This window comes from Oryzias melastigma, linkage group LG23 (genome assembly GCF_002922805.2).
Source record: "Oryzias melastigma strain HK-1 linkage group LG23, ASM292280v2, whole genome shotgun sequence".
NCBI classification, from domain to species: Eukaryota; Metazoa; Chordata; class Actinopteri; order Beloniformes; family Adrianichthyidae; genus Oryzias; species Oryzias melastigma.
In genome coordinates, this window is record NC_050534.1 from 22,986,151 (window position 1) to 23,011,591 (window position 25,441).

Genomic DNA, 25,441 nt, shown 5'->3' on the forward strand with positions numbered 1-25,441 from the left:
CGGGGCCGCCGCACAGGCCCCCCACACCCGAGAGCAGGAAGTCACAGGAACACGGAGAGTGCAGGCCCCAGCCCAGCCAGAGGAGCAGCCCCCCCCACCCCGCCAGGAGGGCCAAAGCGGCAGGTACAGAGCTTCAGAACCCCCCAGGTCCGGTCATGAGCGGGTGTGTGTCACATTTGATGGTTGAAAGTTTCTTTTCCTAAAGTCCACATGAAGTTCTGGTTTGTTTGGGTTTTCCTCCACTGAAGACTTCACCCTGGAGGATCATGGGAAATGTCCTCATCCATGTCATCAGAGACTGGACCGTCCGGACGAAGTGGACCTCCAGCGGTTCAGCTGGAGTCCATCTCCTGCTGCAGACTGATCACACCTCAGTTCGGGTTGGCCGGTATTTTACGGAGGTCCAAACAGAACCCACATAACTTTAGATCCAGCCGGTCCATAATAAGGGTTCGTAAGGATCCCAGCAATCATGGGAATGTTTGACTCGGTTCGAGGGTCCAGAAAGCTTTACATCAAGCGGCCTGATGGTGGCGCTGTGGAGGCTGGTTCCGTCAGAACCTATCTACCGTTGTAAACCGTTTCGGTCCGGTCGGTCTGAGTTTTTCATGAGTTCAGAAACTTTTCCCCAGTAGAACGGGTCTGTGTGGGTCCGGTTCGGACGGCAGAACCAGAACATAAAGGGATCAGCGCAGTGATCCAGATCATCTGTAATGTTTTCACCGCAGAGATCAGAGGGTCTGCGTGCCAGATCGCGCGCGCGCGCTCACACCCACGTGCCTGTTGATGAGAAGCAGATGCTGCTGAGGTTCAGCGAACCTCCAGCCGGAGTCCGGGTCAGAACCGCGTCTGGAACGGTCTGTCCGGGACGCCTTAGGCTCGAGTGCGGTTCCGGTTCGGACAAACGGACGTTTCCATAAAGTCTTTGACTTCCACGTATCTGCGCGCGCGCGCACTCCCGAAATAACCTGAGCGGACACGCGAAGGAGGAACAAGGAGGAGGTCCCGACCTCCCAGAGAGCCTCCGACCTCAGCTGCTCTTCAGAACCAGACATGCGCGCGTGAGTCTGGACGGTGGGTTCTGGACCGAGCAGAGACGGCGTCCTGGTTCTGGACTGGAAAACTTTTCAGGGGGTGCGCACGAGCTCGCTCCTCGTCCTCGGAATGCTCCTTCGCCGACGCGCGCTCACCGGAACCGTGCTGTTGCTTGTGTTTCTGTGTCTCTGCTATCTGAGCCGGAACCGGTCCAAATCGCAGTCCGGTTCGCAGGGCCCGTCCGCTGAACGTCTGCTGGAGACTAGGAGGCTGATCTCCGCTCTGGACTATGCGCACGAGGACGCACAGGTGAGTCACTCCTTCCTGAAGGAAATGTTCGGTTCGGTCGGGAAGTTGATCCAATCAGGAAGTTCTTCAGTCAATCGGTAAGGTTCCTCTGAGACAAACCTCCGCCAGGTTCTGCTCCCTCTGGTTCTGATTCTGCTTGAGTTGTCCTGCCTAAAGAACTAAGAAAACAAACTAATCATGTGACCCGAATCAGAAACGGTTCGAACATTCAACCAACAGAACCACCGGGTCCAAAGCAGAAGCTGAATCCTCCTGGACTGGATCAGCGGGGCGACTGAATCACCATTTGACATCCATCCATCCATCATCCACAAATCTTTTATCCATCATCCATCCATCATCCATCCAACATCCATCCAACATCCATCATCCATCCATCATCCATCCAACATCCATCATCCATCCATCATCCATCCATCATCCATCCATCATCCATCCATCATCCACAAATCTTTTATCCATCATCCATCATCAATCCATCCATCCATCCATCCATCATCCATCATCAATCCATCCATCCATCCAACATCCATCCATCATCCACAAATCTTTTATCCATCATCCATCCATCATCCATCATCAATCAATCCATCCATCATCCTTCCAACATCCATCATCCACAAATCTTTTATCCAACATCCATCCATCATCCACAAATCTTTTATCCATCATCCATCCATCATCCACAAATCTTTTATCCATCATCCATCCATCCATCCATCATTAATTCATCCATCCATCATCCATCCATCATTAATTCATCCATCCATCATCCATCCATCATTAATTCATCCATCCATCATCCATCCAGGGTCACATGTTGGATTCATGGATTGTTGTGGTTGGTGTAGAACATAGGTCTCCAACTAATTTGGCAGGAGGTCCCTGTCAGCTTGGTGGACCGAGGTCCGAACATACAAAAACATTCAGACAATAATCCGCTTTCCTTTTCTTTTATTTAATTGCATTTTGTAGTTAAACTGGCAAAAGACTTTTTTAGTTTATTGTCTCAAGAAGTATTTTGTCATTCATTTTAACACAAAAATACTTAAATTGACATGACTACATTGAAGAACTAAAAAAAAAATTGCACATAGACCTGATTCCTTGTAGTGCAATATTCTCTGGAATATTCAACTGGAGGTAGAACCAAACATTGTTAATGTGCACGTTGACACTTTGCTGAGAGAAGGAAACTTCTATTTTAGCACCAAACCTGTCAGGATCAGAGGATTCACATTGATCTCTTAACACCACATCAGCCTGCACTCGTCCGTTTGTAACAATGCGTGGCCTCTTTTTAAATAAATGACATCATTCTTCACTAAGAAGAGATTTTTAACAAAGATCAAGAGCTGGTCTCCCAAAGTAAAGTCATCAAAGTGAGTCTTAAAGTTTCCAATCAACTTTTTGATAAAGTCAGAATGAGGAGTGACATGGATCCATTTAATGAAGGAAAACGTTCACAGTTCTCCAGATCATCTGCAGAATGACCACTTTCTTCTGAAAAGACCAAACAACAGTCACCAAGTCATACGCAGAATTGTCTTTTTCCTTCATCCATCTTCTTTCTATGCTGTTTGGGATAAAAAAAGAAAAGAAATATGAGTGTGACAAACAAATCAGTGATGGCTGAGAGCAGGGATAGTCATTCTGTCAGGATGAACGTACCTGTCGGACCTTTTCTTGAAGCTGCTGTCTTTCTCTTCCCTCCAATATAGTTTCTGCCATCATCTCCATCCAGTCTTTGATCATTTTGGAGTCACTTTTTGTGCTCGCCCCAAATCTATTCCACTCGTAGTGAGCACTCGTGAGCTCGTGGTTGTGCTGTTAGCGTTTCTGTGTTGTACGCTTGTATGGTTATTTCAGTTCATGTATTTTCCATGTCCACCTCGCTTATCCTGGCGGGTAATTTATGTCAGAAGTTTTGGGTTTTGTGTCGTAGCGCCGGTGATATCGGTGCTTTTAACAAAAGCAGCCGCCTCCACGTGCTTTAAGTCTTGGAGAACTCACCGCTGGTAAAATGAAAGCGAAAGCTTCGGTCTTCTCAGAGTCCACTTTTCTCATATTAGACAGTGTCAATGTTCACTCAATCACTTGATAACTTCCCGTCCCAACTATGTAAGCATTAGTATGCAGCTCTTTCTGTTGAAGGACCCCGGTCCACACGTAGCTGTCCTCGCCCGCGCCTGTTCAAAAATCGCGTTGGGTAAAGATGAATGTAAAGTCATAGTTTTTATTAAAATGCTTGGCGGTCCAGATAAAAGGGTCTCGGGGACCTGGATTTGGACCAGTTGGGGACCCCTGGTGTAGAGGGTCTAACGTTGGATGGATGGTTCTGGCAGAGCAGAGGACGGCTGACACAAAGCTTTATGTTTCTCATCACTTACATGTTCTACAGGTGACGGTCATACAGGTGGCAAACGTATTTGTGAAGAATCTCAAAGATGAACTGGTCCAGATTCAAACCTTTACCACATTTGTAACTGAACATCTCTGAATCCCAATAAGGGCTGAACATAGACTGATCCCAGGAGGTCTCCTGAGGTCATCTATAATCCTAGTTCTGTCTGCAGATCCTGAGTGAAGAAGTACCTACAGGACAGATCGTCCTCCAGACTCATAGCAATGACTGCTGCTTCAGCTTCAGCATCAGGACAGTCTCACGAGTCTCTTCACCATCTCTGCTGCTCAAAGTCTCCATGTCCTCAGGAGTTTACCCAGCAGCTCTTCTGTCTGCTTTCAGTCTCACGTCCTGCTCGCCGTACCTCGGTCGTTGTTTCTGATCACTGGATCAGTCTGTGCATGAGCTCATCTGAAGTCTCCACTAAAACCAGATCACTTATCCTGAAATTGAGGAGTGAAACACTCCAGGCTCCGCCTCCTCTTCAGTCTGTCCATCCTGAAACATATCAATACAGTTGATCAATACCAGCATTGTTCTGACAATGACAACAAAAACTATTCATCTGTTTGATTAAGAGTGTTGATATCAAAATATACACTCTAACAAACAAACACGCATCACACAAGGAAGGTGGGACCTTCGACCTTCTGTCCCCTACCCCATCCCTGGCGGGGGGGCGGGGAACCTCGGCCTGGTGGTCTAGTCTCTTGGGTGCCGGTCTCCTGGGCCCGGCAGTCTCCTCCCCACGCCGGGAGTGGGATCCCCGAGATTTAAGATCTAGCAGGGGATCAATCTACATCGGAGCCGGGGGGTGTCCAGGTCTCGGTGGTGCGGAATCCGGTTCCTGCTTCCGAGAACTAGTCCTCTCCTTAACTCCATCAGTGGGTGTGCCTGGTCGGGCCTTGTTTACATCACTCCTTGGGGAATCCGTTTTTCTTGGGTGCCCCTCTCCTTGGCGGGGGTGGCCGGCCCCTGCCTTGCTCCCCCCTGGACCTCTTGCGGTGGGGGCAGGCGGTTGTCTGGAGCATGTGGGTGGGTTGCCCTTGGGGGCCCTGGCTCGTACCTGGGGTGGATACTGTAACTAGTTTAAATGTGGAGACTATTTTACCCAACTGGGTACCCCTTTTTCTCTACACCCCCCCCCCCTTCTTTTTTTCCATCCGGTCCAACAAAAATAAAACATAATCAATATAAATAAAGTTTAGCATTAAATACAACAGGGGTTTATACTCAATAAATCCCTGTTGTGACAGTAAAATCTGACAACACTAGAAGCTCTCAGCCCACATCTGTTGGCTCAGCTGTTGGACAGGACGAGTTAAAAAAAAAAAAAGAGTTTTGATATGACATGTACCAAAAACCATCATAGATTTGACCATTTGGACAGTTTAAACAGAAACTTTTGTCATGACAAAAGTGATTATGAGTTTGGATCATTTAAAATGATGTTAATCGTTGATTTATCACTCAGAACTGCTGGAGTGTTTCTCTGTTCCACTTCCTGTAGTTTGAAGCATCAACACTCTGATAAACTAAAGATCTTTCTCCTCAGGATCTCTTGATCTACAGCGATTCTCTTCCTGATGATCTGCTAGATCTGGTAGATCAAAGGCTGATTCCTTCCTAACCACAGAAATAATGCATGAAGTTATGCATCAGATAATACATCTATAGACGATGCTGGTCTTTATCTTTACTGATCAAAAGAATCCTAAAGTCTTCCTTCATCTTCATCTCAACATGGAGAGATCTGGAATCAGATCTCCATCCGGCTGAATCTGGTGGAAAATCTTCAATGTTGTTTGAGTGAGAAGAATCACATGCATTCCTCATCTTGATCACATGACCCACAGTCACATGACCATGGTGTGGTTTCTGCCCATCAGTCTTAACAGCTGTTGGAGGTTCTGGGGTTGGAAGGAGCAAATATTCTGCTCAGGGTTCTGAGTGACCCCCCAGAACTGTTTGTTGATTCTGGGTCTGACAGCTGCAGGAAGACCATCACCTGTCTCCATTCATGACCCCTGACCCTTGAGAAACAGGCTGTCACCTCCTGGCCATCCTCAGGGTGGTTCCAGATCACATTACAGTCTGTTCAGATACAGGTTAGACTATTGATCCTGAGTCTGTGAGTGGAAACTCGACTCCATCAGGAAGAGAACAAGACCAAACAGCTGAGAGGAGGAGGAGCTGGAGAGGAGACACAGGGGACCAAGGGCGGAGTGGGTAATCGGGAGAGTAGGGAGGATTCCCGGTGGGCCGCTTCATTCATGGGCCGGTCAGTTGCCGTCATGGAAAAATAAATTCTCGGTAGAACATGAATAAATCTTTGTAGCAGTGTTCGTCCGTCCATTTAAGAGACGACACCGTCAGTTTTGGAGCTACAATTTAACATTACCACCCCTTTAAAATTCTGACAGTTGGTTGAGTCCACTAGAGTGCGCTTTACCAACATGTCTGGGCCGGACCATTGACGTGACTAACGTTCTATTTAGACGGTCTATGGGCCGGACAGATGATTAGTGAGTACAAATGTGTAGGAAGCGATAGTGGTTATGGGAACCAGCGGTACGGGCGGCTGCGCGGGGCGGGAATTTAAAGGAGCCGCCAGCTCAGCTTCATGGTGAAAAAAAAGTCACTGATGTTTTTCTGTCATCCGTTATATCTTAGCCGGCAGAGCGCGCGCCTGCATCTTTGCACCCCATGACGGCAGACCAACAACCTCATTTTGTTGTTGTTGCCTCAACAATAACGAATTGTCTGACATAAAATGTCAATTAAAGTGAATCTGAACAAATATGATTTTTTTATTTCCACATTTATTGCTCTGGGCTGCACGGTGGCGCAGTGGTTAGCGCTCTTGCCTCACAGTGAGAAGGCCCCGGTTCGAATCCCGGCTGGGACCTTTCTGTGTGGAGTTTGCATGTTCTCCCCGTGCATGCGTGGGTTTTCACCGGGGACTCCGGCTTCCTCCCACCGTCCAAAAACATGCTTCATAGGTTCATTGGTGACTCTAAATTACCCCTAGGTGTGAATGTGAGAGTGAATGTGTGTGTGATTGAGGCCCTGAGACAGACTGGAGACCTGTCCAGGGTGAACCCCGCCTTCGCCCTTCAGTAGCCGGGATAGGCTCCAGCACCCCGCGACCCCGAAAGGGAAGAAGCGGACAAGAAAATGGATGGATGGATGAATTTATCGCTCTTTGAAGTGATTTACTCTTCATTTTGGTTCTTAACTAGAGCTTTGTTTATTAGCTTATTTGTTTATTCCCTTAAAATGTATGTAATTATATTAAAGACATGTTAGTATTTATTGATAATTTTATTTTCATGTTGGAAAGGGCGTTAAATTGACACGTTGTGTTTTAAATTATTCTAAAAATAGATTTAGAAGAAAATGAAAATATATTTTTGTGTTTAAAATAGTTATATATCATAAATTACCAAAGTAATATATTGATTATTGCAATGTTTACCATGTTACAATACTGTTGGTATCGTCAGTCATGTATCATGAACGGGAGACCGGGAGAGATTGCAGTTTCCGGGAGACTTGTTGGTGATCCTGACGAAGCCCCGCCCATCTGGATGAAGCCCCGACACCATCCTGCATCTCTGAGTGGGAGTGATTCCTGGTGGGTCGTCTGTCCTCCTGCTCCTGGTCGTGGACTGCACTTCTGCTTCATCTGGACTATGGACTTAATCATCACTCGTCCCTCAGCTCTATATGAATGAACTCTACTCATATATGCAGTTTTAGCAGCTAACTTTTCTTTAACCGTTCTGGTATCGCCTGTCCGTCCTGGGATGGGATCTCTCCCTCATGTGGGAATCCCTAAGGTTTCTTCTTTTTTCCTGACTCAGGTTTTTTTAGGAGTTTTTCCTTACCGCGAGGGAGGGTCTAAGGACAGGGATGACCTGTTCTTTATAGTCTGTTTAGTTTTTACCTATTGTGCATATTTTATGACTCCATCTGTGCATCTGTAAAAACTACAGGCATGAAGCCCAATGAGGCAAATTGAATTTGTGATATTGGGCTATATAAATAAAATTGAATTGAATTGAATTGAATTGAATGAATCGCATCATATTGTGAGTGACTCTGAGATTTCATCCAGGGACATTTAGGAATCCTGGGAATTTCTGATGCAACAACAAATCAGGTTTATTTTCATTCTTCTTGTTTGAGGTTAATTCAGAGAAATCGGACTGTTGTTAACTCAGAAACTCAAAAGATGAGGATTCTGTCTGGGTTTGTGTAGTCGGAGGATGATTATCTGATTATTTCTGTCTCCTTGCAGAGGCCTCCTCCTTATGGCCAGGCTGTGGTTCTGATGGGTCAGCTGCCTGTCTCGGACCCTGAGGTTCAGCGGTACCAGCAGGTTCTGCAGCAGATGGACTTCCAGGTTCACATGTCCAGATATGCAGAGACCAGGAGCTTTCTGAGGAGGCAGCAGGGTAAACGCAGTCAGGCAGCCATGGATGTAGTCTGCATGTGTGTGTGTGCATGTGAGTGTGTGCGTGTGAGGGTGTGTGTATGTGTGTGTGCATGTGAGTGTGTGCGTGTGAGGGTGTGTGTATGTGTGTGTGTGCATGTGAGGGTGTGTGCATGTGTGTGTGTGCATGTGAGCTGCATGTGTGCGAGCACTTCTCACTTCCTGTCTTGTGGGTGAGTGGGGTGGAGACTTCCTGTCAGCTGCTGGAAACACAAACAGATCTGAGCTGAAGGAGAACTGAAGTCCAGGTCAAAGGTCACGGTGGGTGTGGCTATCGCACGCTTCACCTGTACTGTGCTGTGCAGAAGGTTCTGACTGAAGATTAGCTCAGAGGAGATTAAAGAAATCCAATAAGACACAGACCGGTTTTTGATCAGAATCTGATCTTTGATCAGAATTGTTCTGGTACCAGAGAGCAGAAAAACTGTAAAAACAACCGGACTGATCAAAGTCCTACTAAACTAATTAAAACAGTACCAGCTGATAAAGGTCCAGAAGTTCTATTTCAATTCAATTCCATTTTATTTATATAGCCCAAAATCACAAAGAGATTTGCCTCATTGGGCTTCAAGTTATGAACAATAGTTAAAAACTAAACAGACTACATAAACTGGTCATCCCTGCCCTTAGACCCTCCCTCCCGGTAAGGAAAAACTCCTAAAAAACCTGAGTCAGGAAAAAAGAAGAAACCTTAGGGATTCCCACATGAGGGAGAGATCCTATCCCAGGACGGACAGGCGATACCAGAACAGTTAAAGAAAAATTAGCTTCTACAACTACGAATCTAAGAGTTCATTCAGATAAAGCTGAGGGACGAGTGATGATGAAGTCCATAGTCAAGATGAAGCAGAAGTGCAGTCCACGACCAGGAGGAAAGACGACCCAGCAGGAATCACTCTCACTCAGAGATGCAGGATGGTGTCGGGGGCGTGGTCCACGGCCAAGAGTGGGAGCGTGGGCGATCCACCGGGGATCTGAAATCTCTCCCGCTCCCCAGAGGAGAGTGGGAAAGAAGAACAACATGTGAATGGAACTGCACCAACAAAAGCATGGAGAACTAAATACAATAAATAATAAAGAATAGAAGAGAGGAGAAGTAGATGAGAATAGAGAACAGAACCCCAGAGCTGATCTGAAAAATAACGCTGATGGAAAATCTAAATTTATATTTAAACGCATCAATATTAATTTATTAATCTAGCCTCACAAGGACCACAGGAGAGGGAATATTCTCTGATTACTAGCTAGCCTGGCAGAACGCCTGTCCAAAGAGGAATGTTTTAAGGCTAGTTTTGAAGGTAGAAACTGTACCTGCCTCTCTGACATGAGCTGGGAGCTTATTCCATAGAACAGGAGCTTGATAGCTGAAGGTTCTACCTCCAACTGTACTTTTAGAAATTCTAGGAACTACAAGCAGTCCTGCATTCTGTGAGCGAAGTGTTCTGATTGGCTGGTAAGGAACTATGAGATCTCTAATATAGGATGGGGCCACACCATTCAGAGCCTTATAGGTTAACAGGAGGATTTTGAACTTGATCCTGGATTCAACTGGGAGCCAGTGGAGAGAAGCTAACACAGGAGTGATGTGTTCTCTTCTACTAGTTCCTGCTAACAATCGTGCTGCTGCATTCTGGACAAGCTGAAAACTTTTTAAAGAACTTTTCGGGCATGCTATTAGTAAAGAGTTACAGTAATCCAGTCTAGATGTAACAAATGCATGGATGAGTTTTTCAGCGTCACTTTTAGATAACATATTCCTGATCCTAGCTATATTACGTAGATGAAAAAATGCAGTTTTACAAGCTTGAGATATGTGAGCCTTAAATGATAAATCCTGGTCAAATAAAACCCCTAAGTTTCTGACTGAAGAATTGGAGGCAGCATTTACACCATCCAGGGAGACTATCTGATCTGAGAGAGCATCTCTCAGGTGTTTAGGACCCAGTATCATGACCTCAGTTTTTTCTGGGTTCAGGAGGAGGTAATTAATTGTCATCCAGGTCTTAATGTCTCTGATGCAGGAATTCAGTTTTTCTAGGTGGTCATTCTGATCTGGTTTAATGGATAAATACAGCTGTGTATCATCTGCATAACAGTGAAAGTTAATGCTATGTTTCCTGATTATGTTTCCTAAGGGCAGCATGTAAAGCGTGAACAGAATGGGCCCTAGAACTGAGCCCTGAGGGACTCCGTAGCTAACTCTAGTACAATGAGAGGACTGTCCATTTACATTAACAAACTGGTATCTATCAGATAAATAGGATTCAAACCACTGGAGGGCAGATCCCCTGATCCCTATGTCATGCTCTAGTCTCTGGAGTAAGATGCTGTGGTCGATGGTATCAAAGGCTGCGCTAAGGTCTAACAGGACCAGAATAGAGATTAGTCCCTTTTCTGAAGCCAATAGCAAGTCATTAGTAACTCTGACCAGTGCAGTTTCAGTGCTATGGTGAGGTCTGAACCCTGACTGAAAATCTTCAAAGTGATTGTTGTCCTGTAGGTGGCACTGCAGCTGCTTTACTACAACTCTTTCTAGGATTTTAGATATGAATGGGAGATTAGATATTGGTCTATAGTTGGCCAGAATGTCAGGATCCAGGCTGGGCTTTTTTAAAAGAGGTTTAACAACAGCATATTTAAAAGAATGAGACACATAACCAGTCTCTAGAGAGGTATTTATTATGGTTAATATGGATTCACTAATAAGGGGGAAGATTTCTTTAAAAAGTTTAGTGGGGATTGGGTCTAAGAGACAAGTGGAGGTTTTAGAAGACGTAATAACTGATGCTATTTCTGCTTGGTCCACAGCAGGAAAGCAGTCTAATGTTACAGCCGTTTCTATGGATGCCTTTATTTCTACGACTTCTGCCTGCTTTGGGCTGATTGTGGGAATAACCACATTTAGCTTCTGTCTAATATTTGAGATTTTATTATCAAAGAATTGAAGGAAATCTCCAGAGCTGTTTACATTCAGGAGATCTCTTTAGAGTCTCTATCGTACATAATCAACTTTCATGATGTTCATTCCTCACTAAAAACCTCAGATCTGTATTCTGATCCGTTCACACATCTCTGAGTAATCGGTCAACAATGTCCCTCCTGTAACATGTGACCCCGAGGATCTGTCAGACTCAGGTGTGTCTGCAGGTGTCTTTGTACCTGCTTGTCCTAAGGTGACCATGACCTCTGTGCCCCCACACAGGGGGGATGACCAGAATGAACCCACAAACCAGCATGCTGGAGACGGAGCTTCTACACGGACTCTAGACTCAGTTCATTTGTTTGTTTTTCAGTCACACATAGCTCCGCCCCTCTGACCTCACTTCCTGTCTGTTCCCACAGTGAGTGGGTGGGGCCTCCTGCTGTGTCTCAGCGGCGCAGAGCAGAGCTGTCTGAGGAGGATCAACTTCTCTCACCTGCAGCAGCATCACATGGTAACTCACCTGTGTTTAGGTAGAGCCTCACGACAGAGTTTGAAGGCTCTGGAGGGGAAGGCTGCTCCCACAGATTTCCACACAACAGAATCCGCTTCCCAGCAAACTTTGGAGGTCCCAGGATCTAAGAAGGTGTGGTCATGTGACCTGACAGGTTAAAATTCACATTAGAAGATCCATCAGGACTGTAGCTTAGACAGGGGAGGACCGTCTCATAGAAAGGAAATTACTTTTACCAAAAAGTATCTTTCAAAATAAAACACCTAAGAAATACAGAAGAATTTCCTACAGTCCTCATCTATGACATCACAGTCCACCTGTGTGCCAACAGGTGAACCTGCTTCCAGTGTTGGTGAAGGCCTTCTCAGATGCAGGTGGAGGTTTCTGTCACTTCCTCAGCCGCTCTCAGCTGACAGGTGAGTCTGTTTCAGGTGACCTTCATCCTGACCACAGGTGTGGTCCACCTTTGAGACGAAAGGTCCTCGTTTTCCAGGAAAGATTGGTCTGAAGTTCTCGGTGATCTCCCTCTGCAGAATCCAAATTACCCATGAGGCCTGGCTCCTGTGGCTCCACCTCCTGGAAGGTGCTCCTTTCTCAGCAAAGGTGTGCGTCTGTGAAGCAGGTGAGGTTCAGGTGTTCAGGTGAACTCACGATGTGTTCGGACAGGAGCTCTCCTGTGGATGTCCTGTCTCCCACTTTGGTCGCCATGGTGAACGTGTACGTCCTGGTCACGTCCGTCAGCCCGCTGACCGCCTTCCTGCACGATGTGGGCGTGGCCATGCAGAGCGGTCAGCAGCGGAGGGGCCGGCCGGTCAAGGTAAACCTTCATCCAGGTTGGAGTTTTGTCTGGTTTGTCCTCACCATCTGTTCCTCCTCTTCTTAGATCAGAGAGTTCCTGCTCCAGCAGCTGGGGGCGCCAGACTCCCATCAGGCTTTGAGGCAGGTGAAGGAGGTGCTGGGGGAGGTGCTTCAAGCAGCATCGAGCAGTGAGACACAGGAAGCAACATCGAGGTGAGTCGACGTTTTCAGAGCAGGTCATTCTGTTTAAAGGGTCGGACCATGAAAATCGTTTTATGACGTTTATTCCTCACTATAAAGAACCTCAAGTCTGTATTCTGATCCGTTCACACAACCCCCCATGCCCACCAAAACCAGCAGGTCCTCACCAGATGATGTCACAAAGTGAGAGCCGCCCCCTCCAGGAAGAGTCTGCTCTGCTGGCTCCGCCCCCAGGCTAACACAAACACACTGTTAGCATCACAAGCTCGTGCACGGTTGTGTAGACGCCGGCTGTCTGCTAGTTGTGTTGTGATCAGTGCAGTGAAACGTTCTGACGTTGTGCGGTGGAACACACAAAACAGCATTTCGAGTGAGGAATCTGCAGGAATGTTTGGGAGGATCCTGAGCAGACGGGATGTTGGGAAGACGCTGCAGAAAGGGAGCAGACTATTTCCTGGATGAATGAGAAGAACTGGTCTGAACATGCTGAGCACAGTCAGAAAGGTGGGCGTGTCTTCAGGAAAATGATCCACATGAAAGAGGATTATTGAATTGATAAAGCTTCACAGAGAACAGAGACATTCACAGCCAGTGATAATCAGAACAATGTCTCATCATTTCAATCAATCCTGATATTGATCTGCCTCTATTGACTGAATTTCCCCGCAGACGAACTGCATCAACCGCATCAACCGCATCATCGTCCTGTCTGTGAACGCCGAGCTCATGAAGGCAGATACACAACCTGCTCATCCATCTTTGAAAACAATCTGGATGTTTGCTTTTGGGAGAAACTCAGACTGATGAGGCCGGCTCTAGTAGGATGACATCATTAAATGGGCGCTAGCCACAAGGAGTCAAAGGCGGAGCCTCAGAGTTCGAGTTGTCTTACTTAAGAAAAGGAAAAAAAGTTCACAAAATAACTGATATTTCATAAATAAAATGCTCGTTAGTGGTCCGTATTTCATATATGATCATATTTAAGGATACAGTTTACTCTGAAAGGCTAAGCACTATCATGGTATGGGCCCTTTCAGGACTATCATCATGGTATGGGCCCTTTCAGGACTATCATGGTATGGGCCCTTTAAGGACTATCATGGTATGGGCCCTTTAAGGACTATCATGGTATGGGCCCTTTGAGGACTATCATGGTATGGGCCCTGTAAGGACTATCATGGTATGGGCCCTTTAAGGACTATCATGGTATGGGCCCTTTAAGGACTATCATGGTATGGGCCCTTTCAAGACTCTTCTGATTCTAAAGCTTGTCTGTGTGTTTCAGGTGTTTGCTGTGTTTCCAACTTCTCACCTTCACCATCCTCTTCAGTGGCTCCATCTCACCTGTCATTGTCCAGGTGAGTCTTCACCACAGTTCCAGACCAGCTGCAGTTGCACTGCTTGTCCAGCAGAGGTCAGCGTGTCTCTGTCTCCAGGTGGACGCTGGGCTGACCTTCTCTCCTCTGAGCAACTCCTCCTTTGACAGACAGATCACCAGAGACCAGATCCTGGAGGATGTACTGCGCTTCCTGCTGGCCCCGCCCACACACCTATCATCAGCTGCTAAGGTGACCACAGAACCCTAAAGTCTGGTTCTTTTGTTCATTCCAGATGTCTACCTTTACCGGTTCTTCTGAACAGAACCAAGCCGGTTTAAAGATCTCTAACAGGTTTCCATGGAAACCTAGAAAAGACATTTCATGTCTTCAAATTGATGTGTAAAAATTCCAACAAAAAAGCTTTCATTTCCTGAAATCTGTTATATTGTCAAAGTAACAAAATACAGTTTTTTTTTATTTCAAAACAAATTGGAGGAAAATACATTTAATAGAAAATAGATTTATAAAAGAAGTTATTTCATAGATTCTAATGAAATAACATTTTATTAGAAAGTTCAGAGTCTGAGATGTTCTTATGGAAGTTTTTGAGTTCCATCAGACTTTGAATTTTTTTAACCTCTGAACTTTTATCCTGAATTTTATTTCCACCCTTGCTTTTTAAACAGCAAAATTTTATGCTCCCAAAAATATTTTCTATGTTTAAAAATTCTGTGTTTTTAATTTCAAGACTTAAAGTTTCATTGGGTCAGAAATTTGACATAAAAAAATTCGGAGTGAAAAACTTCTCCCAAACAGTGTCACCAGAGCAAGTATTGGATCCAGGAAAACATCGATATCCAGCCAATCAGATCATGTCCCTGACGTGACGTCAGCGTTTGTTTTGGTCTCTTTATCTGTGTCTAAATTTCTTCCGATGCCGCAGCCTTCGTGGTCCTTCATAAAGCGGGTAGATCGTATGTTAAGGGCTGTGAATTTGGACGGTCTAACCTTGTTTTATTTTTATCTTGTAATAATTTAATTGAACAAAATACAAGTAGGTGCAGCTTTGCTGGCTAGTTTCCTGCAGCTTAGCCACCGTGAGTTGAACGTGAAGCACGAAGCTGGAAATGTTTCCGAGTTATTTGATTCAACTTTTACTTTTGGAGGAGTTGGAGCAGATCATTCGATCCATCGCCGTCGCAGGAACGATATTCCTGCTGAGAGAAAACCAAATGCAGGTACAGTTTACAAACGCTCTTAAAAAAGAAAGAAAGAAAAAAGACCCAAACATCTTAACTTTAGCTAGTTTAATTTATTTTTTTACTTAGCAACTGCAGTACAGGTTGTAAAATATACATTTACTGAATTTGTGGGTTTGTAGATTATTCAAGTTGTATTTCACAAGTTATAACAGTAAATGCAACAGAGTATAAGTACCTATCTTTTTCTGAGCACAAGAAGCATGCAAAAAAAAAAAACTAACTAAAAACTGTTTTTACCTTATTATTCAAACTACAATAGAGTTAAATGTTTTTGTCTTCTGACGTCTTTTATTGCTGAAATTAATTTGAACAATTTTACCTTACTCTTATATGACATCAGTGCAAGTAGTATTTAAGTATTTTGTTATTCTCATGTTCACCTAAGTATAATGATGTTCTATAGTCCATCCATCCATCTTCCTCCGCTTCATCCGGACCGGGTCGTGGGTGCAGCAGTCTAAGCAAAGATGCCCAGACTTCCCTCTCCCCGCCCACTTCCTCCAGCTCCTCTGGACCCCGAGGCGTTCCCAGACCAGCCGAGAAACATAGTTTCTCCAGCGTGTCCTGGGTCTTCCCCGGGGCCTCCGCCCAGTGGGACATGCCCGGAACACCTCTCCAGGGAGGCGTCCAGGAGGCATCCGGACCAGATGCCCGATCCACCTCAATGGAGAGGAGAAGCGGCTCTACTCCGAGCTCCCTCCGGGTGACCGAGCTTCTCCCCCTATCTCTAAGGGAGCGCCCAGCCACCCTACAGAGGAAACTCATTTCAGCCGCTTGTAGTCGGGATCTCATTCTTTCGGTCACGACCCAAAGCTCATGACCATAGGTGAGTACTGGAATGAAGATCGACCGGTAAATCGAGAGCTTTGCTTTCTGGCTCAGCTCTCTTTTCACCACAACGGACCGGTACAGCGACCGCATAATAGCGGACGCCGCTCCAATCCGCCTGTCGATCTCACGCTCCGATCTTCCATCACTCGTGAACAAGACCCCAAGATATTTAAACTCCTCCACCTGAGGCAGGAGCACTCCACCCACCGAGAGAGGGCAAACTACCTTTCTCTGGTCGAGAACCATGGCCTCAGGCCTCAGACTTGGCGGCGTTTTACAGTCTAAGAGCAAAATACTTAAAACCACACATATTTATATTTGTTTTACGTTTTTTATTTTTTTACTAATAATGTATTTATTGTGTATTTCTTTTTAAGCAGACTACACCCTGTAATGCAGAATCAACCTTTATTCTCATAAATCAAATGTGGTTATTTATTGGCAATTTTTTCCAGCAGACTAAAGTTGGTCAAAGTCTCCCTCCTCTCTCTTGCGCTCTGTTCTTCTGCCTCATGTCCTCTCTGATCAGGTCTAGAAGCTCATCACTGTTTCCTCTTCTTCTTCCAGCTGGTGGGTCGCTCCTTCCTTCCTCTCTTTCACCCACTGCTGTACTTCTCTGTGGAGTTTACTCCCAGATAGAAGAAATCAGGAGGACTGGTGGAAGGTCTCTGTCCTGATGCCTCATCCATGAGGTCATTCCAACAGTAGCAGCAGTGGACTTCCACTAACCTTCTCCTGATGCTGGATACTCACAATCCCGAACACAAAGAATCATAATAGACAGCAGAAAAAGATACAAACCTTTTTATAACATGCATATTTAACATGTATCAAACATTCTTCACCACACATCAACATCCTTTGCACGTTTTTTAGGTCGTCCCACTGTTATTTCGGTGAATGAGGGGAAACCTTTTCCAGCAGATCCATTTTCTCCAGGATTGTCCTGAAAAACACATAAAACAAATTTTACATTTTTTATTTTTAATTTGTCAAGAATTTGGCAATGACTGATAGACAGCTCCCAACAGGGTTAGTTATGAATAAAATTCACATTGTCAGATTCCAACTCTTTATTGTGACACATGCTCTAGGAAAATACTTCATCATATGATGTTGAGCTGCAATTTAACTTGTATAGAAACGTGAAACACAAGATGAACTTTGGTCATCCCTGCTCACAGTAACCCAAATATTTGTGTTTTGATTTAAACATACTTTAGAATAAATTGACATTTTCCAGAGAAAATTATTAACTTTAAAAATTAAAACAGCATAATCAGATTAAGTCTCAGATCTCCATGTTCAGCTCAGAATCTTCCTCTTCATCTTCTATAAAGCGTCCGAGTGAGTCAATGGTTGTGGTAGAGGAGGACCAAGGCTTTGATGAGCATATCTGGGTTCTTAAGTTCTCTGCTTTGTCTCAGAGCTTCTCTCAGGTGTCTACAGGTTTGTTGTGGAGGAGGTTCAACATGGATTTATTTTCCTGCAGACTCTAAATTCTTCCTTTGTATTATCAATCTCCACTGTTTGTCATTCTCTCATACAGCAGTGCGAACACATGGCCGGTCAGAAAAAAATTCAGAAAAAAAATTCAGGGGTTAAAAAAATTCAGTCTGATGGAACAAAAAAACTTCCATAGTTCTATCTCTAAGGGAGCGCCCAGCCACCCTCCGGAGAAAACTCATTTCAGCCATTTCATACAGTTTCTAAGAGACTCTGAATCTCGTCGTCCAGAACAGAAAACGACGAAAAAACGATTCTCTTCTAGGGGGTGTGGCCTAATAAATGATGTCAGAACTGTAGCAGGGCAGTGGGCGGGGCTAACACCGTGTGTCTATTCTCCTGTGTTCAGTTTGGCAGCTGCAGAGGGACACGCCCCTTCTGTCTGTCTCAGGACCATTTCCTGTTCCTGCAGCGCTTCCTCCAGCAGCTGCAGACGCCGTCCGCCTTCCACCTGGTACGTAACCCCCCCAACCTGGAACATTCCCTCACACCTGGTACCCCCCCCCCCACTTGCCTGGAGGGGTGTCAGTCCAGTGCAGGCTCTGAATGGATTTGGGGTTGTGGAACACCAGCCATGATATTTACCACACTCTGCAGCTGTATCCCAGGATCTCCTCCTCCTCCTCCTCCTCCTCCTTCTCGGCTCCTCCCAGCCTCCCAGACCTTCAGCAGCAGATTGCTCGTGTCTTTTTGCTGCAGAAAAGCAGGTGAGACCCTGAAGGAACCTTTGAGGTTTCATTGCATCTTTGTGGGTCATGTGACACACCCTCTTCCTTTCAGAGATGAGGATCTGAACAAATCCACCAATCAGCAGCCAGGATCTTCAAAACAAGGAAGTGAGGAACACCTGCATTTGCCTTTTTCTCCTGTGTGACCCCGCCCCCTCATTAGTCACAGTGTTTCCCTCCTCTGTGTCCCAGATGTATGCGTAGACCCCCACCTCAGACAGATTTACACTGAGCCCCCCCTGGCTCTGACTCCGCCTTTCAGCCCCAGAATAAAGGAGTACTCTGCAGAGGTGACCTTTGACCTGGTATCGGTCCGGATCCGGCCGGAGCCCGTCAGCTCAGCCTGTAAGGTTCACCTGGATGAGCGGCAGGGACCCAGGTGAGTCCAGAACCCCGCCCTCCTGCCCCTGAGCCCGCCCTCACCCTGCTTAACCTTGTTCTCCCCAGAATGGCCAACTATCCTGTGGGTCTGGGAACCAGCAGGATCCGCATCCTTGTGATGGGGGGGCCGCAGCAGCAGCCCGTTGTCATGGCGATCTACACCCTCCATGTGCTCCGGGAGGGCCGGCCCATCCTACCCATGCTGGGAGGTCATGTGACCTGCTCCTTCCTGCAGGTCAGTTCCAAACCCATTCATGCTTATACACAAGTACAGATTTTGAAAAAGATGGTTAACATTTCTGAGGGAGCGGGAAAGAGGAGCAACATATGAATCACACTGCACCAAACGGAAGCATGGAGGACTAAATATATGATAAAGAATAGAGGACAGAACCCCAGTGCACCGTTCTTTCCTCGGCCTGGGAGCTTGTTCCATAACATAGGGGCTCTACCTCCAACTGGACTTTTAGAAACTCTAGGAATGACAAGCAGCGAAAAGTTCTGATTGGTTGGTGAGGAACTATGAGAAATTTAATATAGGATGGAGCATGGAGCAGAACCCTGTAGGTATTGAAGAGATAACTACAGGAGTTCAAAGGTTTTCTCCGTATTGATGCTAATCATGGTTGCTGGCAGATGCAGATAGAAGAGGAGAGTTGAAGGTATGCACCACTATCACCCCGTATGGACGAGTGTCGTCACCTCCAGAGGTTTGGAGGGTGTTGTGAACACAGCTGATGATAGTTTGGTGTGAAGATGAGAAGCAGCATGACAGGAGACAGAGCTCTGATGGATCAGGATCAGGGGATGAACCTGAAGGTAAATTTAGACAAATGTGAGATCAGAAGGACAGAGACGGTCCATGTGGGTCACGTTCAATCAGCAGAAAGAGTGAAACCAGACCAGGACAAAGTCAGAGCTGTGGAGGACATGCCTGAGCAGGAAGACAAAGCAGATCTGCTGAGGTTTCTGGAACAGTTTGTCCCGAACCTCTGAGACGTGAGAGGATGGTGAGTCAGGTCAGCATTAGGAAACTGAGCAACAGAAAAAAGCTGAAGATTCTGGTCAGCGAAGCTCCAGTATTTCAATATGAAGAAGTATGTAACGTTATCTGTTGATTGAAGCTCTGGAGGTCTTGTTGATCCAGGACGGAAAGAGCGCTGACTCACTGTCAGAAGAGGTTTCACTCAAATCAGTGTTTGACAGACCTGGAAGTCCAGGTGAGCTGGTGTCAGACTACAGTCCACGATGTGGGTGTGCTGAGTTCAGGAGATTTTGAGAAAGATGGGAGTTTGTCCTGGAGACTCCGGAGTACTGGATAAAGTTCAGACAGTACAGAGAATATTAAAGAAAGCACAAGAGAGCATAAGCAATCTGAATGTTGCTTTACTGGAATGTAGGAATTCACCTGTGGATGGAGTCAAACTGTCCCCAGCTAAACTGCTCACGAGTCCAAGACTGGAAACCAAAAAAATCACTAACCTAAACAAAGCTAAAAATAAAACTTAAGTCGTGGAGAAACAATTTGTTGCTGAATCAGCGCTCTGTCAGTGCTGCTGATTACATCTTAGAATCTGAAGAAATGGATCTGGATTCTTCCTGGATTTATCCGCTGCAGCTGAGCAGTTTTCCCTGCCAGAGTTCATATATTTCTGACAGTAGTTCTGAATTCATTGGCAAATGCTTCCACAACTTCAGTTTAATCATGTTTCTTATCCCAAATCAGCCAAAAAAGCTCAGTTTCTGTCACTGATCCAGTATCCGACGCTAGCTAGCTAGCAGGACATTAAACTTAATAAAAACACGACGTTTCCTCTCCATTTCTACAGTTTACATAACTAACGAATAGCTTCTCTTTTCTCTTTGGTTGTCTCTCTTCATTACATTAGTGCTGATATAACTGGGTTTTTGCTCTGTTTTCAACAGAACCAGTAGTTGTCAATCACTACAAACCTTTGTGGCGTCGCCGACTACGCCACCAACAGTGCAGGTCAAAGACTTAATACCGAAAACCAAATTATTTTATAACATGTTGTATTATTTAAATCTGTTTATTTATAAAAGGGGTTAAATAAATACAGAAAATGTCTACAGGTAAAAATGAACATTTTAATTTAACTTGTAACGAGACCAAGAACTAGAAACTTTAAATAAATTAACCAAAACATGACAAAGAGTACTGTTCTGTCTAACAAGCTTTAGCTTCAGAGGGGCAACAGCATCAAGTGTTCCTCTGAGGGCTTGCATGGTATCATTGACAAACTGATCATTATCAACGGGGCTTAAAGAGCTCTGAGAATATTTATCCAACATGTTACGATTAATATTCTTCTTCTTTTCCTTTGGGCTTTTCCCTTCAGGGGTCGCCACAGCGAATCAGTTTCCTCCATCTAAGCCTGTCTTCAGCATCCTCCACTCTAACACCAGCCACCTTCATGTCTTCATTCACTGCATCCATAAACCTCCTCTTTGGTCTTCCTCTAGACCTCTTTCCTGGCAGCTCTAGACTCAGCATCCTTCTACCAATATATTCACTGTCTCTCCTCTGAACATGTCCAAACCATCTCAGTCTGGCCTCTCTGACTTTATCTCCAAAACCTCTAACATGTGCTGTCCCTCTGATGTATTCATTCCTGATCCTATCCATCCTGGTCACTCCCAAAGAGAACCTCAGCATCTTCATCTCTGCTACCTCCAGCTCTGCTTCCTGTCTTTTCTTCAGTCCCACTGTTTCTAGTCCAAATGTTACGATTAATATTAAGATTAAGAGGTGAGAGGATAAAAATAAAATATACATTATAAAGAGCTAAGACGATGGCATACCCTTAAATTATAAGAAGAGCTAAGCAGTAAGATGCAATATACAAAGAATAATCAGTAATATATAGCATATTGACAGTTATTGCACAGTTAAGTGGTCAATAATTAAGGGTAATAAATTGTCTTGTACAGAGTTACAGATATTGCATATAGTGATCAGAATTGTCGGTTGTATAGTCTGACAGCCGCAGGAAGGAAAGATCTCCTGAATCTCTCCTTCACACACCGAGGGTGGAGCAGCCTGCCACGGAAGCTGCTCTCCAGGGCAGGCAGAGTCTCCTGCATGGGATGGGACTCGTTGTCCAGCACTGGTGTCAGTCTCTGTAGGACCCTCCTGTCACCCACCTCCCGCACTGAGTCCAGGGAGCAGCCCAGGACAGAGCTGGACTTCCTGATGACTCTGTCCAGCTTCTTCCTGTCCCTCTCTGTGATGCTGCTGTTCCAGCAGACCACACCGTACAGGATGACTGATGACACCACAGAGTCGTAGAAGGTCTTCAGGAGTGGCCCTCTCACTCCAAAGGACTGCAGTCTCCTCAGGAGGTAGAGCCTGCTCTGACCCTTCCTGTACAGTGCGTCTGTGTTGTGAGTCCAGTCCAGTTTGTTGTTGAGGTGAACACCCAGGTACTTGTAGGAGTCCACCTGCTCAATGTCCATTCCCTGGATGTTCACCGGTGGAGGGGTAGCAGAGTGCTTGCGGAAGTCCAACACCATCTCCTTGGTTTTCCCCGCGTTGATCAGGAGGTGGTTTAGCTGACACCAGTCCACAAAGTTCTGCGTCAGTTCTCTGTACTCCACGTCGTTGTCATCCCTGATGAGACCGACGATCGCAGTGTCGTCAGAGAACTTCTGCAGCACGCAGCTGTCCGTGTTGTGTGTGAAGTCAGCCGTGTAGAGGGTGAAGAGGAAGGGGGAAAGGACAGTTCCCTGAGGGACACCTGTGCTGCAGGTGACCAGGTCTGACACACAGTTCCAGGCTCTCACAAACTGGGGTCGGTTGGTGAGGTAGTCCTGGATCCATCCTGACAGCAGATGGTCCACCCCTGTGTCCTCCAGTTTGTCCTTCAGGATCGCCGACTGGACAGTGTTGAAAGCACTGGAAAAATCAAAGAACATGATTCTCACAGTGCTGCCGGGCTTCTCCAGGTGAGAGAGAGCTTGATGTAGCAGGAAGATGACCACATCCTCCACTCCAACGTTGGGCCTGTAGGCAAACTGCAGGGGGTCCATGGACGGGCCCACTGTGGAGCGGAGGTGACTCAGGACCAGCCTCTTCAGTGTCTTCATCAGGTGGGATGTCAAAGCCACGGGTCTGTAGCTGCTCAGGTCTTTGGGGTGCGGTGTTTTGGGCACAGGTACCACACAGGAGGTCTTCCAGAGCTGTGGTACGACCCCCAGCCTGAGGCTCAGATTGAAGACGTGCTCCATAACTCCACTCAGTTCGTCTGTGCAGGACTTAAGGAGCCTGGAGCTGATCCCATCAGGCCCTGCAGATTTCCGAGCCTTTGTTTTCCTCAGTTCAGTTCTCACCTGGGCTGCTGTGAAGGACAGGGGTGGGGGTGGGGGTGGTGGCTGAGGGAGCCCATGAGGGTGTGAAGTGGCTGGGTGGTTAGGTGAGTTGGAGGAGTGGGGGGCTGTGGGGTTGGAACAAAAGCCCGGTGTTGGAGAGAGATGTGGCTGCAGGGGGGGAGGGGAGGGGTCCACGTCAAACCTATTGAAATGTAGGTTCAGGTCGTTGACCCAGTTCTGATCCCCCTCAACCTGTGAATGGGGGGTGTTGTAGCCTGAGATGTTTTTCAGGCTTCTCCACACCCCACTGATGTTCTGCTGCTGCAGCTGTTCCTCCATCTTCTTCCTGTAGCTGACCTTGCCCTCCCTGATCTTCCTCCGTAGCTCCTTCTGCACGGCCCTCAGCTCCTCCTTGTTCCCTGACCTGAAAGCTCTCTTCTTCTCCTTCAGGAGAGCCTTGATGTCACGGTTAAGCCAAGGTTTGTTGTTTGAGAAACACCGTACCACCTTGGAAGGAACAGTGTTCTCAAAGCAGAAGTTTATGTAGTCCGTTACACAGTCTGTTATGGCGTTGATGTCCTCCCCATGAGGGTCACAGAGCTCAGACCACACAGTGGTGTTGAAGCGTCCCTGAGAGCCGCCTCGGTCTGTGGACGTTAAACCGATCTGTGGACGTTAAACTGGTCTGTGGATGTTAAATCGGTCTGTGGATGTTAAACCGGTCTGTGGATGTTAAATCGGTCTGTGGATGTTAAATCGGTCTGTGGATGTTAAACCGGTCTGTGGATGTTAAATCGGTCTGTGGATGTTAAACCGGTCTGTGGATGTTAAACCGATCTGTGGACGTTAAACTAGTCTGTGGACGTTAAACCGATCTGTGGACGTTAAACCGGTCTGTGGACGTTAAACCGGTCTGTGGACGTTAAACTAGTCTGTGGATGTTAAACCGGTCTGTGGACGTTAAACTAGTCTGTGGATGTTAAACCGGTCTGTGGACGTTAAACTAGTCTGTGGACGTTAAACCGATCTGTGGACGTTAAACCGGTCTGGGGATGTTAAACCGATCTGTGGACGTTAAACTAGTCTGTGGACGTTAAACCGGTCTGTGGACGTTAAACTAGTCTGTGGACGTTAAACTAGTCTGTGGACGTTAAACCGATCTGTGGACGTTAAACCGGTCTGTGGACGTTAAACCGGTCTGTGGACGTTAAACCGGTCTGTGGACGTTAAACCGATCTGTGGACGTTAAACCGGTCTGTGGACGTTAAACCGATCTGTGGACGTTAAACTAGTCTGTGGACGTTAAATCGGTCTGTGGACGTTAAACCGGTCTGTGGACGTTAAACCGGTCTGTTGATGTTAAACCGGTCTGTGGACGTTGAACTGGTCTGTGGACGTTAAACTGGTCTGTGGACGTTAAACCCGTCTGTGGATGTTAAACCGATCTGTGGACGTTAAACTAGTCTGTGGACGTTAAATCGGTCTGTGGACGTTAAATCGGTCTGTGGACGTTAAACCAATCTGTGGACGTTAAACCGGTTTGTGGATGTTGAACTGGTCTGCGGACCAGAGCTGGTCTGTGGACGTTAAACCGATATATGGACGTTAAACCAGTCTGTGGACGTTAAACCGGTCTGTGGACGTTAAACCGATATGTGGACATTAAACCGGTCTGTGGACGTTAATCCGATCTGTGGACGTTAAACCCGTCTGTGGACGTTAAACTGGTTTATGGACATTGAACCCGTCTGTGGACGTTGAACCGGTCAGTCATTGTACTCTCAGAAGAAATAATGAAGGTTGAAGTGGGCGTGCACAGTGATTGCAGTTGACTCCACCCACCTAGACACTCACCTAAACATTTACAATGTTTCCAAAAGATTGCCAGTTTTTATTTCACTGGTTTTCTGCTTGTTTCCACGTGCAGTTGATGAAATCTGCCGCAGGGCATCCCGACGATCACGTCAACCTACTGCTCTGTTGACCTACAGCTGAGGTTCGTCCTCCTCCCTCGTATTTAACCTCAGATGAGGAGCTTCCTCCTCATGCTCCTGCTCCTGCTGAAGGTGGTTTTGACCGTCACTGCCTGAGCTTCGTTTGGACGCCGTGGCTCGGCCTGAACGGTTGATTGTTGAGGATGAAAGTGCGGTGGCGCGTTTGAGGTGCGTGCTGATCTCCGCGCCGCGCCCGGCCTGTGTGAGTGTTTGCACTCAGCTTAGGTACCAACAAGATATCCCTGTTAAGTTTTCTTGTCGCACTTTGTTGCGAGCTGCGGTGCCGGCGTGCGGAATGTGGCGCTTCGTCGTTAAAACCTTCAGCTGCTGAGGAAGATGAGGCTCTGAGAGGATGTTTTCCCGATGACAGCCCTGAAGTCTCAGCCAGACGCAGCCGCTCTCAGGGACCCCT

General features: G+C 46.4%; 1 protein-coding gene across 2 annotated transcripts in view; it reads left to right on the top strand.

The window, feature by feature from the left end:
• The first annotated feature begins 759 nt into the window (after positions 1-759).
• The window catches only part of cped1 (cadherin-like and PC-esterase domain containing 1), a 29,751-nt gene continuing 5,069 nt past the window's right edge, over positions 760-25,441 (top strand). The window contains exons 1-14 of one of the 2 annotated variants that reach the window (XM_036210259.1): positions 760-1,344; positions 8,052-8,208; positions 11,589-11,680; positions 12,012-12,096; positions 12,214-12,283; positions 12,347-12,497; positions 12,564-12,691; positions 13,965-14,037; positions 14,116-14,247; positions 17,947-18,051; positions 18,195-18,304; positions 18,378-18,433; positions 18,518-18,704; positions 18,773-18,941. In XM_036210259.1, the coding sequence (XP_036066152.1) occupies positions 1,165-1,344; positions 8,052-8,208; positions 11,589-11,680; positions 12,012-12,096; positions 12,214-12,283; positions 12,347-12,497; positions 12,564-12,691; positions 13,965-14,037; positions 14,116-14,247; positions 17,947-18,051; positions 18,195-18,304; positions 18,378-18,433; positions 18,518-18,704; positions 18,773-18,941 (1,695 nt within the window). In that variant the 5' untranslated portion in view covers positions 760-1,164. The remainder of the gene's footprint in view (positions 1,345-8,051; positions 8,209-11,588; positions 11,681-12,011; positions 12,097-12,213; positions 12,284-12,346; positions 12,498-12,563; positions 12,692-13,964; positions 14,038-14,115; positions 14,248-17,946; positions 18,052-18,194; positions 18,305-18,377; positions 18,434-18,517; positions 18,705-18,772; positions 18,942-25,441) is intronic. The other variant, XM_024293209.2, reaches the window with a different exon arrangement.